This window comes from Schistocerca serialis, chromosome 10 (genome assembly GCF_023864345.2).
Source record: "Schistocerca serialis cubense isolate TAMUIC-IGC-003099 chromosome 10, iqSchSeri2.2, whole genome shotgun sequence".
Classification (NCBI taxonomy): domain Eukaryota; kingdom Metazoa; phylum Arthropoda; class Insecta; order Orthoptera; family Acrididae; genus Schistocerca; species Schistocerca serialis.
In genome coordinates, this window is record NC_064647.1 from 212,779,478 (window position 1) to 212,800,033 (window position 20,556).

At 38.8% G+C, this 20,556-nt stretch overlaps 1 protein-coding gene across 3 annotated transcripts in view; it reads right to left on the reverse strand.

The window, feature by feature from the left end:
* LOC126425171 (uncharacterized) overlaps positions 1-20,556 on the reverse strand; it is a 286,674-nt gene that overhangs the window by 252,641 nt on the left and 13,477 nt on the right. For 2 of the 3 annotated variants that reach the window (XM_050088124.1, XM_050088122.1), the window contains exon 3: positions 3,250-3,354. The exons of the other annotated variant lie outside the window; for it this stretch is intronic. In XM_050088124.1, coding sequence (XP_049944081.1) covers positions 3,250-3,354 — 105 coding nt within the window. The remainder of the gene's footprint in view (positions 1-3,249; positions 3,355-20,556) is intronic. 3 annotated transcript variants of the gene reach the window in all.

Consider the following 20,556-nt stretch of genomic DNA (forward strand, 5'->3'; position numbering starts at 1 on the left):
AGTCTTCTGAGTAGAGACTGGGACATCCATGGATTTGCTGCAGAGGGTATAGACAGGCAGTCTTGCAAAGTACTTATGAACCCATTTTCAAAAAAATTATCTTCAGCAACTAATCTGACAGCTCACAAGCATTCAAAATATTTTAGATATTGTAGGTATAAACCGGCCTAACCATATCAACAGTGTCAGTATAGAGGCAGGGATAGTGACCATGATATTATCACAACAATGATGATTACCACAATTAATAAATCCATCAAACAACACCGGGGGAGTATTTTTGTAAGAAAGAGCATGAAAGCAGTTGTTAGTATCCCACTTATACAATGAGTGGACACCATTTACTTCCAGTCTGATTAGTTTAGAGCAATTATGGGCAGAAGTAAAACAGGTTGTAAATAACACTCTGGAGAAGTCTGTGCCGGATAAGTGGATTACGGATAGAAAACATCCACTGTAGCTCAGTAATAATATTCAGGATATGGTAAGAAAGAAAAGACTGTTGCATTTTTGGTTCAAAAGAAAATGTGTAATGATGACAGGGATGAGTCAGTAGAGATTCATGTGTCAGTAAAATGAACAATGCATGAAAGATATATCAGCTACCATTGTTAAAAGATTTTGCCGAGAACCCAAGGAAATTCTGGTCCTACATAAAATTGTCAATTGGCTGAAAGGCTCTATCCAGTCATTATTTGACCAGTTTAGTGTGACAGTAGAAGATAGTAAATGGAAAGCTGAAATTTTAAATTTTGTGTAAGAAATCTTTCATACATGATCATACAAACATACCATTGTTTGACCATCTTACAGAACCCCATATGGAGGACATAGAAACAGGCCTCGAGAAACCAGTGCCAGAATTGACAAGCAAGAATTGACAACCAATATGCTGCCAGGTCCAGGTGGAATCCCAAAGAGTACTCTAGGGCACTGGTATCTTGCTTAGCTTGCATTTATCGCGAATCTCTTGTCCATGGCAATATCACTAGCGATTGGGAAAAAGTGTGGGTGACTCTAATATATAAGTAGGATGCAAGAAATGACCCCACAAAATTACATACCAATATTCTTAAATTAATTTGCTGTTGAATTCTTAAGTATATTATATGCTGGAATATACTCGATTCCTTTGAGGGAGACAATCTTATGTCCACAAATCAGTATGAATTAAGGAAGCATTGCTTCTGCTTAGCTGAGCTTGCCCTTTTCTCACATATCATCTTGCTAACCACAAATGAAAGGTAACAGGCAGATTCCATATTACTTGATCTTCAAAACACATTTCACATGGTACCCTGCTGCAGACTGGTAATAAAGGTACACGAACAGGTTCCCAGATAAGCGAGTAGCTTGAAGATTTCTTAAATAATAGAACCCAGTATGTTGTCCCAAACATCTCAAGTGTTCATCAGAATGAAGAATATCATCACTGATGGACAGGATGAGAAGCAATCTGCGGCTTTTAGCTGATGATGCTGTGGAGTATGGAATGGTGTTTTTGTTGAGTGACTGTTAGGTGATACAAGATAACTAAGACAAAATGTCTAGTTGATCTGATGAATGGCAGCTAGCTTTAAATGTAGAAAAATGTAAGTTATTACAATGAGTAGGAAAAACAACCCTGTAATGATCAAATATAGCAATTGTAGTGTGGTGCTTGATGCCGCCACTTCAATTACATACCTAGGCCTAACGTTGCAAAGCGATAAGAAATGGAACGAGCATGTAATGAGTGTAGCAGCGAAAGGGAATTGTCGACTTCAGTTTATTGGGAGACTTTTTGGGAAGTGTGGTTCATCTGTAAAGAAAACAACATATACAACACTATTGTGAACGATTCTTGAGTACCGATCAAGAGTTTGGAATCTCCACCAGGATAGATTAAACAAAGACATCAGAGCATTTCAGAGGCAAGCTGTTAGATTTGTTACCAGTAGGTTTGATCCATGCACAAGTAGGGTGATACAAAGAGGTCATCAAATTCTAATTCGGTGAATAATTTGGAATTATAACAGGAAGGTACTTTGGGAACTTAAAGGAGAATCCTAAGAGGGAAGGGAAAATTCTTTTCAAGGAACACTACTGAGAAAAAGTGGAGGAATGGTATTTGAGGATGATTGGTGAACAATTATACTGCCACCACCTTACATTTCACAGAAGCACCATGAAGATAAGAGAAATTAGGGCTCACATGGAGGCATACAGTCAGTCATTTCTACCTCGGACTATTATCTACAAGTGGTGCAAGGTATTTTCAGCCAACATATGATGGCTTTCAGACTATGTACATAGACGGAGATGATTTTTTTCTATGGCTCAGCAAAGGAAAGCAGCCTGCAGGCCCACACCCTTTACACTGAAAAATATCAGTTTGTTGGAAAACAAACCATTATGCTATGACAGCAAATCTTCAATTTTGTTATGGTCAGAAGCTCACTGGCACCTCAAATAGTAAATAGTGGACAGCCTCAGTCATATTGCACACCTGAGATGATGGAGTGGGCATCACATTTAGTGGACAAAAATCTTGGTTCACTGTGTGGTGATCAGCAGCAACAAAACACAGAATACATCAATCATTCCCTTCTCTGAGTGGTACATACTAAACAAATTCTATGTCTAGACAGATTTCAGAGCAAAGATTTAATCTGAATCCAACACAAAATGTTTCCAATTCCATCTACAGAGCAGTAAGTTGTATGATTTGTCTCAAGAGACCACACATAGCTACAAGTGGAAGGATTATGGCAGCAGTTGCTAACGTGATTTCACTCTATGCCACGAAAGCCCGAGAGTGGACTAAAGTAACAGGCTAGAAGGATGCAATGTCATTGCAGACTGATGAAATCAAATAGTGGTCACATCACAAAAAAGGTTAAACCATTCTCTAAACAACACGAAAAAAGGAACCACACAAGATGACTGGCCATAAAATGTACAAAATGCAACCCTGTTGACTTAAGACTTAAGTAAGATACTCAAAAGTGACAACCACTTAAAAGGCATTACATCATTTAGTCTTAAAATAATATCACAGGAACTAGAGAAAATCGTCCCACATTTAAAGAAAATAAAGCTTCACACACACTGAAACTGTATGAAAGTTACTGAAAAATGTTTGGCTAACTAAAGAGCTGAAGATATCTGGTAATTTATTCTTTCTCCTTTCTTGATAAAATTACTTATTGTTTCTGAAATATCCTCCAAAAGTTAACAAACATACTTGCTCATATTAATGTTACTCACTGGCTCTTCACTGATTTCAGTTTCATCATGACTGTTTTCAGTTTCATCATGACTGATTTCAGTTTCTTCATAGGCAGGACTTTCATGTTCTTCTGGAACATTCTCCTGTAAGAAAAATATAATTGAAGACAAATTACAAAGAACAAACTGCAAACAAAGCATACACTACAAGAAAGTAGGCAAAAAGTTCTAGATCTATGGATGGGGAATTCTAGCTTGTATTCGAAGGAGAATTTCAGTTTTTGTTCTATATGGCTGAAGCTTCAACAAATTTAACATTCTTGGATGGAAACTGACAAGCCAGTCTTCATTGTTCTACACATGCGTGATTTGGTTGGTGGGGGACTTAAGTTTTCTATCTTTTTTTTCTCTACAAACTTGATGCTTTTTTTTAAGCTGCCTTTAGATACAGGACAGAAAAATGGCATTTTATCAGAAATTCTGATCAAAATGGAAAGACGCTCTTGTTCACCACTCATTCCATAAATTTATTTCATCCAGTAAACTATTTTTAGAGCATTGTTTGTACATGTGATATAATTACAGTAGTTATCAAATGCAAATACAGGATCAATACAGTCGAAGCAAATAATAACATAAATACTTTAGGAGCAAAGGAGATTACTCATAGAAAAGCAGAAACTTTGAATTGACAACACACACACACACACACACACACACACACACACACACACACACACACACAGAGAGAGAGAGAGAGAGAGAGAGAGAGAGAGAGAGAGAGAACTAGCCAGCTTTCAGAATAAATCCTTTCTTGGGCAAGAGAACAACCCCCCACCCCCTCTCTCTCCATACACACGAAAACTTCTGTGCTCCAGAAGTACAATGCCAGGATTGCAGTTTGGCAGGTGGACTGGGGTGGGGTTGGTTGCAGTTGATGGGGGAGGAGGGGGGGGGGGGGGGGAGGTAGGGCATACAGATAGAGAGGCAGCAGGCAGCAGAGGATTTGGAGAGAGTAACGAGCAGCATGGAGGGAGACAGCCAGTTTGCTGGTTAGGAATGTGGGAGGGAGGTGTGGAAAGTGCACAGGCTATGTATGTGATGCATGGGTTTCCCAACAGTGGAGAGCAGTGCAGGATGAGGGTGCTGTGATAACATGAATTTATGTGTGTGTGTGGGGAGGGGGGTTACGTGCACTCCTGCTCACAACTCAATTCTTCCCATTTTCTGTGAGTGGTCTTCTTTACTCCAAAATTATTTGTGCTCTACCACAACCTTCCTACTATAGATGATAAGATAAAGTTATATGGATAATACAAAAAAATATGATGAACGATATTTGTTAAATCAGTTTTACTTATTATGGTGTTTCAGAAATTCAGAGACAGAATAGAAGCAGTGGTCAAGCAAGAATTGTTTCACCTTACTTTAAATGTATTCAATGGGAGTACGCATTTTCAGTATGAATACATATTGTTATGTAACGTAACTCTAATAAGATACACTAGTCTTATCTATTAATTTGTACTTTGACCTGCAAAATGTTGTTAGCATCATGGAAAACCACGTTCAATGCATACAAATTATCAGAATACAGCATTAAATGTCTCTTTTCTTGAACAGTCATTAGTACATTTGTAAAATGGCAAAGGATATAGAAGTTGATCAGCAAATGAATTAGCTATTTGGAAAAAGCTGCAGCTTGTTGAAAATAGAAAATTTTCGGTTTGTAATGCAACATACTAGATAACAGATTTTTTAAAATACACACACCAGTAAAAGTTTTGCATCACCCCGGTTCCCACAACTCTTGAAGATAGACATTGACTGTTCGTATTGTATCACAGACACTACCTGATCCTCCTTCATAAAATTCCTACATAATTCCCCAATGCTGTCAGTCACCTGAGCCAAACCTGCACTAGTCTTCACAATGCTGGTAACCTGGTACTCAATCCCCAACACTTCCTGCAACTGCTAGCCCACGCCTCTACAGTGCGAACTACCTAGCAGCAGAACCTTCTTCTTTCTATCAGACTTTGCAACTGACCTAGGCTTCCTGACTGCTGATAACCTGTTGCTTCAATATTGCATGTGGCCTGTAGATCTAAATGGCTGGAGAGAGACTAGCATCAAAGAATACATCTTTTGAGTTATATTTGTGAAATGTTGGAGAGAATTTGTGGGCTACATAGCTACACAGGCCATGAGACACCGAGTGCAATTCCACTTCTAGTCAGTCATCATCGGGAATCATTCTTACCAGGAGCCCTAAGTGCTAGTCCACCTGCGAGAGGCGTGAAATGTTATAAAATACGAGGTTGCACAGCTTCAACTAACAGACATGATTCCTGTGTTTCAGGCTATGTCAAATTTACTGCTGCTTTCAGTGATAGAAACACTCACTCAAGTTTTGGACTCATCTTTTGAAGGCCATTAGGCAGGCTTATAGTCATTCAGACATGGTATATTCTTGATATGTGATATTTGAATTTCTATTTAGTTTGATTATATAGCAGCAGGATTTATTTATTAGCATTTCATTATGTTTATGTACGTGAACTTAAGGTGAATCGGAAAGCATTTACATGCCTACTATGTGAATTAAGGATAGATATTCTGCAAATGTTCTAAACTGGTACACTTAATTACCTATCAATTCAATTCTGGGAATTCCTCATGCAGTTCTCGTCAGTACACGTAAATTTACACCAGGGTCTATTAGTTTCACTTATTTAGCTTGCTGATTAAATAGCATATGTTAATGCTTACTCCCAGATTTTCCACATTTTCTTCAAATGAAACTTCACACTCTTTAATTAAGTAACCATTAAATAACCATTAATTAAGTAACCATTAAATTTTGCAAATGTCAACTACAGTAGAGCTCCGCGTAAGGCTGTGTGACCTGCCCCTCAAGAAACCAAACACAAGTTAGGCTTATTCAAATGGGGTTGCACATTTGCCCAACTCCCTATGGAGAATGATAGGAGAGAATTTCCTTAATGATTTGCTTTCAGTTTAATCAACCCAACAAGGAAAATTTAAAAGATTCCAATTGAATGTCTGGATTTAGATCATATGCTGTCTGCAACTAGTCAGAATACAGAGAAGCCATAGCCTCTACAATAACAGAGGAGTGGGGTATTAACACTGGGTCATCACTTAACTGCCTCCTTTCCGTTCAGTCATATCTTTGTTTACAATGGAATACTTCTGCCTGACTTACAGCAAAATTATACTATTTTTTTGAAGCTCACTTATGGTAGATATAAACTGTTGTCCAGAAAATTGAAAATATTGAAATAGGTAATACCATTCTTTTATTATTACCATGACTAAAGTCGTATTATCCAATTGTATTATTCTTTAAATATCAAGTTACCTAAGATCACTAGCTATTAATTTTGCTACTATGAACGGTTTTAACAGATCTACTCTGTCAAAATCTGATCTTTTAACATTAGTTGCACATACTTGTTACAATACTGAAAGGCACATATTAATGTTGCATCAAATAAAACATGGCAGGAAACACCAGCTTATCACAAATAAAGTAATGTACAATTAAAACATACAACAGGTTACTGATGTCACAGCATACACCAATTGCTTGACACCATGACACACTGGTGTTTCCTGTCACTTTTTATTTGAGGCAATATCACTATGAGACTTTCAGTATTGTAACAAACATTTACAAATAATAATGTTACAAGATTTGATGATGAGAGTGTAGATCTGTCGAAACCGGTTATGGTAATAAAAAGAATTGCTTGCCAACTTGGCTAACTTGATTCTTGAATGATACAGCTTTCAGACCCCCCCCCCCCCCCCCCCCACTTAGAGAACACGCTCTATGAATCAAAACATCAACAATATATTTCTGAGGGAAAATAAATATGTTAAAAGGTAATTGTAGGTGCCCTCTATGCCAAATATAATTCACTCAAAAAGGGTATAATTTTTTTTTGTGGTGGTGGTAAGTTTAATGTGGCCTAAACACACACAGAACTCATGTTGCCCATATCAGTCACACAGAGTTACATGCACACGAAAATACAAAAATTTGATAAATTACCGGAAAAACATGTAAGTGTGGTAGCACAAAAGGGACGAGTGATATCCAAGCCAAATTTCAAACACTGAATAAGTAGACCATAATACAATATGTGGCAAAATTTCAACTTGTTACTGCAAGGCATTTGTGTACAATAAAAGTTGACAGAGATGTATTTGGTTACGTTTCTTTTAAAATGATTTAGCAAGTAATAGTGATAATGCAGACAGCTTGTTTTAGATAAAGCTGCAGCAATTGTTGGGACCCATTAGGCAACAGAAATGAGTCATTGTTAGGCAGGAACAACAAAGGAAACAAGCAACAATTACAGGTTACTCATGTTTGTAAGATTCTAGTTCAGACTGGTCAGTACTGTTGTGGAAAGTCAGTATGGAGGCAGAAGAGTGTACTAGTACTGCTTTTGTTCATCCAAGTTGCAGTATTGGTAGAGCACAAGCATCTGAATGTCATAAAACAAAATACGGAACAAAATGTGGCATTCACTTTGTACTGTATGATCTGGATGAATTGGACCAAGATTTGTTGCTATGGTGATCCGGGATACACCCTGTGGGCACAAGAAGTACAGTTCCAGGAAACTTTAGTGTTTGTTATCATCATATCAAAGTGTTTCTGGATAAGTATTCTTTCCTACAAAGAAGTTGTTTTGATCCATTTCGGATTCATGAGAAGACAGTGAAGTGTAGCCTCAGAGATATTCGATATAAAATCAGTATTGAAAGTGAATCAGTGCATGGGACTTAACATGAAACCAGGTCAAAAGTTATGTTCCAGGTGTGTTACACTGCTAAAAAATGAAGAATATTCTGGTAATTTACATGACAGTGATGAAGAGTATCAGCCACCTACAACCACAGCGGATGAACAATTATATACTTCAGTGACTGCTCTTGGTTTGTCCCCCATGAAGACACACAAAGTTGGGAAAAGAGACAGGCCCAGCTATGGTAGAAGAAAACTACAAGAAGCTCAAATGGAATTAAAACACAAAATAGCTGACACACTAATGGTAGAAGAGGAAGAACTATATGCTCCAAAGGAACAGAAATCATGCCAGAAATGCTCTGATTTGGACAAAATTGTGCATGATTTGAAAGAAAAATGTGCCATATCCACATGTCAGAAAAAAGTAGCTTGCACCTTCCAGCTGGTCTATTGACTACACTGCAAAGGAATTCAATGTGTCTACATATATAGTAAAGCAAGCTAGGAAAATAAAAGCAACCCAAGGAGTGCTTCCACAACTTCAGCTGGCTCAGGGTAAGCAATTGAGTTCAGAAATAAAAGTGCTAGTGTCGGAGTTTTATGAAAATAATGACTACAGCCGAATAATGCCTGAAAAAAAAAAAAGACTATGAAATGGTGAAAATGGGAAATGTACATGTACAGATGCAAAAAAGACTGTTGCTATGCAACATATCAGAGCTATATGTAGAATTCAAGGAAAAGTATTCCAATACCAAAGTAGGTTTCTCATCTTTTTTCAATCTTCGGCCAAAATGGGTTGTGCCTGTAAGTGCAAGGGGCACACACAATGTTTGTGTATGTGAGACCCATCAAAATGCTACGCTGATGTTTACTGCTATAAAGGATTCTGTTCTGGATTACAAAGGTGCAATGAAGCTGCTAGTGTGCGACATCAGTTCCTACCAGTGCATGATACACAGGTGTGAAAAGTGTCCTGGTAAGGCAAATTCTGCAGAACACCTGAATAACAAACTGTATGGTGAACTCCTTATGGATGACGATGAACTAGTTTCTTATAAACAATGGACACACATGGATCACACAAGTCTTGAAACAAAGCAAAGTACAGTGGAAGATTTTGTTGAAATGTATTGTCAAAAAACGGACAAACTGACCACACATAGCTTCACAGCAACAGTACAATTGGCTTATCTCCAGTTTTGTAAAGATAATTTGAAACAAAATGAAATTGTAGTAATACTAGACTTTTCTGAAAATTATGCATTTATAGTTCAAGATGCCATCCAAGGGTATAATTGGGACAACAGTCAAGCAACTCTCCAGCCATTTGCGATTTACTATAGAGGTAAATCAGGTGATGTGTCTGTCATGAACCTGTGCATTTTTAGTGACTGTTTAATTCATGATGCCATTGCAGTTCATTCCCACATTTGCACTGTCATGGCATATGTGAAAAACAAGCTGCCTCACATACATTTTGTGAAATACTTCAGTGATGGGGCAGCTAGTCAGTGCAAAAACTGTAAAAATCTCAAAAATTTATGCATGCATTACCATGATTTCAGATTCACGCAGAATGGAATTTTTTCACAACAAGTCATGGTTAAAATGTATGTGATGGTACTGGTGCTACCATTAAGTGCATGGCATCACGAGGTAGTCTGCAGCACCCTACAGAAGGTCACATTCTAACACCTCTTCAATTATTTACCTGGGTGCAGAAAAAATATCTCTGGCATACAATCATTCTATGTTTCGAAAGATGAGGTGAAATCAGTCAAAGAGTTGCTAAAAAGCAGACTAGAACACATTAAAACTGTTGCAGGCACAAGGAGCCATCATCACTTCTCTCCAGCAGACTCTGACAATGTGCAAATGAGCAGACTGTCCGGTTATAACTATAGGTTCATGCACAACATGTGTCTTCACAGTGTGTCTGACTCAGGATTCAGAAGCAAAAGCAGCAACATATAACCAGGTTGCTATGTTACTGCTGTTTATGATGACAAATGGTACTTAGGATGTGTTGCACAGTGCTGTGAAGCAGAAGGTGATGTATTTGTGAACTTCATGGCACCAGCAGGACGAGCAAGATCATTTCATTGGCCGCGTTTGGCAGACAGGTGTTGGATTTCTTTTGAACATATTCTTATGGCATTTCCAGTTCCTACCACAGTGTCAGGAAGACAGTCCAATTTGTCACTCAATGTACAGAGTACAGTAGCTAAAGTGTGGGAGAACTTCTGTTCGAAGCACAATCAACTGATTTTTAGTAGTTAAAGTGCAGTAAACATTAATGATAGGTTGTGTTAATCTGTCTGTATGTTGTTGCCTAGGGATTAAACAGTTGTGGGAGAGGATAAGAATAGGCAGAACAGTTTACGATGTGTTTTTACAAAATTGTGTTGTGGAACAATGGCCACATCACCAAATACATCTGTCAACTTTTGTACACAAATGTCTTGCAATAACATGCTGAAATTTTGAGATATATATCATTATGGTCTACTTATGCAGCATGTGACATTTGGCTTGGATACCACTTGTCCCTTTTGTGCTACCACACTTAGAAAATCCATGTTTTTCCGGTAATTTATCAAATTTTTGTATTTTCGTGTGCATGTAACTCTGTGTGACTGATATGGGCAACATGAGTTCTGTGTGTGTTTAGGCCACATTAAGCTTACCACAAAAAAATTTATACCCTTTTTGAGTGAATTATATTTGGCATAGAGGGCACCTACAATATGTAACTTTTAAGGTATTACATTTTTTTAATCAAATTTTGGAATTTTTTATTTTCCCTCAGAAATATGTTGTTGGTGTTTTGATTCATGGAGTTTGTTCTCAAAACAGATGTTACTGGGTTATAAAAATATCACTGGACTGTGTGAAATAGTTCCAAAGTTATTAAGATCTGAAGTTGGGTCTGAAGAGAGACTGCCAGATGCGGGCTGCAATTTCGGGGTCACACCACCTTCTTTCACAAGTCATAATTCTGGAACTAATTGGCAGGGAAAACTAATACTTTGTACACGAGTGTTCCACATGTAGAATTAGTGTACTGAATTTCAGTCAAATCTGAGACTATGAGCTGGAGCCGCTGGTTGAACTGACATGGAATGACCCACATGAATCTGCAGGAGAGAGTAAGAAATGAAAATGAAATAAAGATTTTGGTGCACAAACTAATAACGAAATACAGACGAACAAACATAGAACTGGATTTGCTATTACATAATTTTATGGACTACTGTGGAAAAATGAAATTTGTTTTATAATCTAATAATTGTCCGCAGCTTGTGGTCTCGCGATAGCATTCTCCCTTCCTGAGCACAGGTTCCCTGGTTCGATTGCCGGCGGGGTCAGGGATTTTCACCTGCCCCGAGATGACTGTCTTCATCATCATCATCATTCATCCCCATTATGGTCGGAGGAAAGCAACGGCTTCATTAGGAACTTGCCTAGTATGGCGCGGTGTGGGTCTCCCGCATCATTCCCCTACTCTCTGTCAAGAAGCATGGGACTTCATTTCCAATCTAATAGTTAACATGCATTACGGTCTGTGTAGCTAGATGCTGCATAATAAGTGTACACAATACCTTTAATCCATGTAAGGGCTGAACAGTTTTGTACTGCAGCTACTTCTCTCACCATAGCTCTTTTAGCAATATTAGCAAAGCTTTTATGTATTTATCGACATAACTGCACTACGTTATTTATTAACACTTTTTCATCTGGGCGTACTCTCTGATAACGTATATTTCCACAATAATTATACATTTCAGCAGGTGCCAAGAATACACATCAGTTGTAATATACTACAGTATCAGTATGACTTGACTGTACAGTGCCGAGCATCCTGGGTGATTCGGATATTGTTTAGTATTGTCAGACGCCTTCCACCACGTTTCCTCATAAACGAGGTTTAGTTTCGCGTTCTGCCATTAGCAATTGTAAAATAGTATGTAAACCCAATGAACGTACTCTAAGTTATAATAAAAATCACATTATAATCTTAAATTTTTAAAACTAATATGAGTAAATAGATAAACTCACCAGTCAAGCAAAGTTTACGTCTGGCTTTGACGGCAGAAAACTCGTTGATAATATCTTCATAATTCAGACAGTTATTAGTTAGGTCAGCTTCGGTGTGTAGAATGGATAAGGCGTTCAATTTCTCCTCAGACAATGTAGAACATAGCTACGATTTCAGTCTTTTAAGAACCGAAAAGAAGTGTTCTGCTGAACAATTTGTAAGTGCCATACATAGAAATATTCTAAGAGCACTGTCAACATTCGGAAACACGGACTGTAACCTCTATTTTCGTAAAAATTTACTCATTGCTACCGTTATATCACTAATCGCAGAAGATTTCAAAAGTTCCACGAAATGTACACATTCACTAGGGAAGGAAGTCTCTGAATCTGTTTCATATGATGCTTGGAATTTTGCTGCACATTCAGCAATATTGTCAGATGAACTATTCTTAAGGTTACTGAAAACTGTGAAGCAGTCCAACAGTGCCCTATAACTTTCCTTCCTCATCACTAATTCGGAGTACAAACTGTCACCGAGCGAGGTGGCGCAGTGGTTAGACACTGGACTCGCATTCGGGAGGACGACGGTTCATTCCCGCGTCCGGCCATCCTGATTTAGGTTTTCCGTGATTTCCCTAAATCACTCCAGGCAAATGCCGGGATGGTTCCTCTGAAAGGGCATGGCCGACATCCTTCCCCATCCTTCCCTAATCCGATGAGACCGATGACCATGCTGTCTGGTCTCCTTCCCCAAACCAACCAACCAACCTACAAACTGTCGAGTACTGAGAGAAATGTTTCGACTCTAAATTTTTCCCTTCCACTCAGAAAAACTTCTTCAGAGTCTACTTCTTCATCATAATAAAGCTTGCATTTTCGTGATCTGTTATAGGTGCATTCATGGCCTATTTCAGTCAAAATGTCCATGGATTTATTTTCATACTAGTCCAACATGCCATGAATAGATGCAACAAATCCTACATGTGATTCATATAATTCATGCACTATTTTAGTAGGTATCAATATTTACACAGTTTCAGATTTACACTATTAAATCTCTGGAGTATCTCCTTCCAAACTATCGTCATGAATACTGTTTCTAGTCTGCTGAGCTGATTCAATAAAGCTGAAGCCTCATTTCACACAAGTGATTTTCAAACATATTATTGCCAATATATATGAGAGCATTGATAACGCCCTCCCAATTTTCATATAGACACACACGCTCCCACTGTCGCTGACCAATGTGTTTTTGATAACTTTTTACTGTTTTGCTTCCTGGTTTCATGAAAGAAAGAAGTTTATCCCAACTATCTGTGGAAGCAGAGAAAAAATTATAAAGGTTTTGCACTGCACTGAAAAATGAACATGCTTCCTGACAACAGCTTGCAGTACTGGTGCCGACTATATTCAAAGAATGTGCTGCGAAAGGCACATAATGCACTTTCAGATTTCGTTGTTTAATGCGTGCCTGCAAACCAGCATAGATTCCTGACATCTAGCTTGCGTTGTCATTTGACTGGCCTCTACAGTCAGTAATATCAATGGAATTTGTAGACAGGACTTTCAGTGCGGCCTCAGCTAAGTTTTCGTACTTGTGTCCCGGGTTTAGTAAAAACGGAAGGAAATGTTCAAGAGGTTCACCATTCTCATTCACATATCTTAATATGAAAGATAATTGATCAATATGTGAAATAGCCACAGTACAATTTACTATTATAGAGAAATATTTCGCCTGTTTTATATCACTTATGATAATTCTTTTTATTTGTTCAGAAAAAAGCTCTATTACTTCATCACAGATTGTTGAAGAAAGATAACTTGTATGTCCCTGCCCTGGAATTTCATATCATTCAATGTGCTCTGTGAGAAAAAGGTCAAACTCGGCTGTAAGTTCAAGAGACATTATAAATTGACCATTATGTATTGAACGGAATCTTTCAGCATTAGCTTCTTCACTACTGCAAACACTCTTTTCAGCACACTGTACATTTTTTCTTCCATTTCAGCTTATGACTCGAAATGGTTATCTACTGTTCCAAGTCACCAACTCAGTATCTAAAATATCGTAGCGAGAGGAAGGACTGAATAAAAATGGGAAGGCAATAACTAAAACTCCATTTGTGAAGCTGCTCGAGGATAAGGTGCCTCCAAGTAGCATCGTAGACCTTCTCAATGTCAAAAAATATACCTAGAAGGTGATGTCGGCATAGGAAAGCCTGTTGTATAGCCACCTCCAGTAGGACCATGATATCAAATGTGGAGTGGTACTTCCTGAACGCACATTGAAAGCGACTAAGAGGGTGCCTGGATTCTAAGACTGAGACAAGGCAGAGGTTGACCATCCACTCCAAGATCTTTCCCACACAGCTAGTGAGGGCAACACTACAGTAACTACTCGGGGATGTGCGGTTTTTCGTGTTTTAAGAAAAGAATTAAAATTGCCTCATGCCATGTGTCAGGAAACTGACCCGACGCCCAAACAATATTAAAAAGTGCACCTTCTGAGGCGCTGCAGTGTACTATAATGGATTCTGTTATGGCCAGGGGACGTGTCACAAGCTGCAGACAATGCAGAATCCAGCTCCCACATCGAAAATGGGCAGTTGTAATCTTCATCAGTGGTGGACCAGAAGTCCATACTATGCCTTTCAGCAACCACTCTATGGCACTGGAAACCTGAATCTTGACTGGCTATTACAATAACTATGGCAAAACAGATTGCCATGGCCTGGGCAATGTTCCGTGGAACGGTTTGGAGCGTGCCGTTCCCCATTACAGCAGTCATGGGGCACCTCCCTCCACCCACACAAATTCTCCTGATGGTCTACCAAACAACACAACTCTTTGTGGAATGATTAATGGTGTTCAGGAACTATTGGCACAACCTATTCTTGCTCTCTCTTCAGCGACACTTTGCCCTAGCCACCCAAAAGGCTATCAAACCTTCAACCCACGTGCAGCTGCACACCTAATCCTGATTGCAGAGCAGCATTTTGTCACTCCACAAAAGGACAAGTTGTCTTTTCTTTTGTCCCATGGTCTATGGAATGGATGATGCAGTGGCACGGTGGATCACTTTGGTATTATGATCCATCCTTGCCTTGACATTGGCATAATGTTCAAACTGGGCCAACTAGCTACAAAGTGTCCAGTCTGCTGTACCAAGCACGAATCACAGCAGTTTTCTTTCGGGTTCCACTCCATCTGACAGACGAATCCAGACCAGAAACTGATAACTTCCATGCAAGTCATCCACCACTTCCCATTGAGCAGTGTGAGCAAGAGCTGGATTACTGAGTGAGAGATCAATGGAAGTGATGACCAAGTTGCTATGCAGAAATGTGTGTTCTGTCCTGTAATTTAGCAAGTACATCCATGAAACATGAGAATCCTCTGAATTGTTCTACCCCTGGGAGAGGTAGTTGCAGAGCCCTAAAGCACATTGTGTGCATTAAGATCAACACAGACGAAGTGGTGGGGGAGCTGTATGATAAGGTTGGTTGGGGCCTCATCATTGAGCACATCATGTGGGGGCAAGTAAAGGGAACAAATCATAAATGGATGACACACATGTACTGATATGGCAACGGCTTGTAAAGTCGCTGTAAGAGAGAGTGGTGATGAGTGGTAGTCAGTACTGACAAAATACCTATGCCTTCTCTAGCTCTCTCTCCACTCAGGTTGTCCTTTTTGGGTAGGATATAGCCTCGTAGCTCAGGGGCATATGATTGATGGAAATCAGTCTCCTGGAGAAACAGACAAAGTGGTCTAACCTGATATAAGAGACAGAGTTCCTCCACATGTGTCCTGAATTGTTATTACAGTGTTCCTACATACAAATGCAGAGTAAAAACACTATGACTGTTAAAATATTGTCACTAAATTGTCAAAGTATTTGTAACAAAGTTATCGAATTTATTGCCCTCCAGGCAATTTGTCACACTCAATTTTTTCGCAGGACCAAGACCTGGCTGAAACTGAAGTAGAAAGCTTGGGAATATTTAGGAAATCATCGAATGTATGCCTGAAAGACAGATTAGATACCAAAAGAGGAGCAGGAGGAGAGTTTATTACAGTCTCTACTGAGGTCATTATTTGCATGAGACAGTGAAATTATATGTACGCATATTACAGTTCTAGGTAAAATCAAGTTAATTGTCGAACATTTTTACCTGCCATTCAATTACGCCCTGTCATTTTTAGAGTCATTCGAAGAAAGTCTACTCTTACAAAGAGAGGCCCTAACATTGGGATCATGGGTAACTTTGTACACCTTAGTAGGCCATAACACAACATAATGAGCAATTAGTAATACTGTTGCAATTCTGAGAAAATCACAAGAGCTGTTTTATGCACCTATTGTGTGGCTTACGTATCTGTGTGTAGGTGCCGGGCGTTTTAAAGTTCGTGGTGGTTAACTGGTTTGTATTCGAGCATTCTAAGATGAGTGTGTGGGAGGTGACAGTTCACTCCTGCTCAAACTTAATTTTCGTAGTAGGAGTGTAAATTCTGTGATATTAAAAAAAATTGCATCTACACTATTTGTTCTTGCTACATTAGCAACGTTTCACCACTACACAGGTTAACTGCCAAATGGGGCCAGAGTCTGTGTTTGCAGCTCCAAGTATTGATGTGCAAAGTAGTTTCGGGTACCTTACCAGATTGGAAGTATAAGGGATTCGCAAATCATGACAGAAAAGCTCTATGCGTTTCATTGTTTACTTATTGACAGTTTTTTAAAAATTGTATTACCTCTCAAATGTCATAAATTAAATAAAATGGCCAGTGTGAAAAAAATATAGATTGAAAATTAATTCTGAGTGGGAATCAAACCATTGCCTCACACATGTTTGTCAGAAGAAGCTTGAAGGCTAACCACTTGACCACCATGAACTCCAAAGCCCAGCACCTACACACAGATACATAAGCCACATAACGGACGTGTAAAACTTCTCTTGTGATTTTCTTGGAATTGCCACCTTCTTACCTACATGTTATATTGTTTCAATGGTCTACTACAGGTGTACAGTGTTTCAAGCAAATCTGTGATCCTAAAGTCGTGGCGTCCCCCTGTCAGTAGCGAGTTAACACCCATATCATGCAACATCAGTTAGAGGGGACTAGTCTTCTGAGTAGAGACTGAGACATCTATGGATTTGCTGCAGAGGGTATAGACAGGCAGTCTTGTAACGTACTTATGAACACATTTTCAAAAAATTATCTTCAGCAGCTAGTTTGACGGCTCACAAGCATTGGAAATATTTTAGACATTGTAGACACAAACCGGCCTAACCATATCAATAGTGTCAGTATAGAGGTAGGGATTAGTGACCATGATATTATCACAGCGATGATGATTACCACAATTAATAAATCCATCAAACAACACCGGGGGAGTATTTTTGCAAGAAAGAGCATGAAAGCAGTTGTTAGTATCCTACTTACACAATGAATGTATATCATTTAGTTCCAGTCTGATTAGCGTTGAGCAATTATGAGTATAGGTAAAATGGATTGTAAATCGCACTCTTGAGAAGTATGTGCCGGATAAGTTGATTATGGATAGAAAACATCCACTGCAGCTTAATAATAATATTCAGGATATGCTGAGAAAGGGAAGACTGTAGCATTCTTGGTTCAAAAAAGAATGTGCAAATGATGACAGGGATGAGTCAGTAGAGATTTGTGTGTCTGTGAAATGATCAATGCATGAAGGATATAATAACTACCATTGTTAAAAGATTTTGCTGAGAACGCAAGAAAATTCTGGTCCTACATAAAATTGTCAATTGGGGGAACGGTTCTCTCTAGTCATTATGTGACCAGTTTGGTGTGACAATAGAAGATAGTAAATGAAAAGCTGAAATTTTAAATTTTGTGTAAGAAATGTTTCATACAGAATCATACAATCATACCATTGTTTGACCATTTTACAGACCCCGTATGGAGGACATAGTAATAGGCACTGAGAACTCAGTGCCAGAACTGACAAGCAAGAGTTGACAACCAATAAGCTGCCAGGTCCAGGTGGCACTGGTATCTTGCCTAGCTTCCATTTATCACAAATCTCTTGTCCATCGCAATATCCCTAGTGACTGGGAAAAAGTGTGGGTGACTCTCATATACAAGTAGGATACAAGAAAGGACCCACAAAATTACAGACCAATATTCTTAACATTTGTTTGCTGTTGAATTTTTTAGTATATTATATGCTGGAATATACTCAGTTTCTTTGAGACAGATTATCTTATGTCCACAAATCAGCATGGATTTAGAAAGCATTGCTTCTGCTTAGCTGAGCTTGCCTTTCTCTCACATATCACCCTGCAAACCACAAATGAAGGGCAACAGGCAGAGTCCATATTACTTGATTTCCAAAAAGCATTTCACATGGTACCCCACTGCAGACTGGTAACAAAGGTACATGAATGAGTAGCTTGAAGATTTCTTAAATAATAGAACCCAGTGTGTTGTCCTCAACTGCAAGTATTCATCAGTATGAAGAGTATCATCACTGATGACAGGATGAGAAGTAATCTGCTGCTGTTTGTTGATGATTCTGTTGTGTATGGAACAGTGTTTTTGTTGAGTGACAGGTGATACAAGATAACTAACACAAAATGTCTAGTTGATTTGATGAATGGCAGCTAACTCTAAATGCAAAAAAAAGTAAGTTAATACAATGAGTAGGAAAAACAATACTGTAATGTTCAAATATAGCAATAGAAGTGTCCTGCTTGATGCAGCCACTTCAATTAAATATCTAGGCATGACATTGCAGAGTGATAAGAAATGGAATGAGCATGTCATGAGTGTAGTAGTGAAGGGGAATTGTCGACTTCAGTTTATTGGGAGAATTTTTGGGAAGTTGTTTCATCTGTAAAGGAAACAACATATACAACACTAATGTGACCGATTCATGAGTAGTGATCAATAGTTTGGAATCTCCACTGGATCACGTTAAACAAAGGCATTGGAGCATTTCAGAGGCAGGCTGTTAGATTTGTTACTAGTAGGTTCGATCCATGCACAAGTAGGGTGTTACGAAGAGGGCATCAAATTTAAGTTGTGTGAATAATTTGGAATTCTAATAGGAAGGTACTTTGGGAACTAAATGGAGAATTCCAAGAGGGAAGGCAAAATTCTTTTCATAGAACGCTACTGAGAAAATATAGAGGATCAGTATTTGAAGATGATTGGAGAATAATTATACCGCCACCAGTTTACAGAAGGACCATGAAGATAAGAGAAATTAGGGCTCACATGGAGGCATACAGTCAATCATATCTTCCTCGGTCTATTTGCAAGTGGCTCAGGAAGGAAAATGACGTGAAAGGTATCTTCAGCCAACATATGATGGCTTTCAGACTATGTACAGAGATGGAGATGATATTTTTCTATGGGTCAGCAAAAGAAAGCACCCTGCAGGCCCACACCCTTTACACTGAAAAATATCAATGTGTTGGGAAACAAACCAACATGCTATTACAACAAATCTTCAATTTTCTTATGGTCACAAGCTCACTGGCACCCCAAGTAGTAAATAGTGGACTGCCTCACTCAGTTTGCACACCTGAGATGGGGGAATGGGGGTCACATTTAGTAAACAAAAATCTTGGATCACTATGTGATGATTAGCAGCAACAGAACACTCAATCATTCCCATCTCTGAGTGGTTCATACTAAACAACTGCTGTGTCTATATCATCTTCAGTACTTCCAGGTTGTACGGCCATAAGATTACCATGCCAGATTACAGTCCCATAAATGACTTACAAATGTGTGGTGCAGATCCATTTCTTCCATCCAGGATTTTATTAACTGAGAATGTGGAGTTCACAAGAAAAGGTGCGTAACACAGTACTTACCCTCACTATTGTGCTTTCAGATGGGTAAAGTGTGTGCGCACACCAGAGCCACTATCCGGGTGAAGGTTTCCTCCAGCCTGCAGATGGCACACTGATCATTCAATTGTGGTAATCATCATCGCTGTTATAATATCTTGGTCACTAATCCCTACCTCATAAATGGTTTGCGCTGGGGCCTGCATGGCTAGTTTGTGATTTCCCATAATGGCTAGCAGTTACCAACCCCCATTCGATAGGAATATCTGAAGACACTGGCAGAAAGTTCTTTTAGTGCTTGGAGAAAAAAAAACAATGGAAATGTCTATATTACAGCTCCTGATTCTGATTAGCTGAAAGACCTCAATGCTGCAATAGTTTTGTCAAGTGATTGAGAGCTCACTAAATTGAAGAAGTCCACTGGCAGCTCTCACACAGCTGAGTTGGCAAGTTGTGGACTCTGTACAGTGGAGTTGGTATTTTTTAAAAAATCCAGAGTTGTTAATTCTTTGTGCTTAACACAGTTATTTTGCATATATGGGAAGACTACAAGACTCCGAATTGCTTGAACATGTGCACGAGTGCAATTTTGTGTACTTTTTTCCAGTTATTCTAGGTATGTTTTCCCTTTTGGTGAGAATGCAGGTACTCAAGAAGAAGAGGCACCTT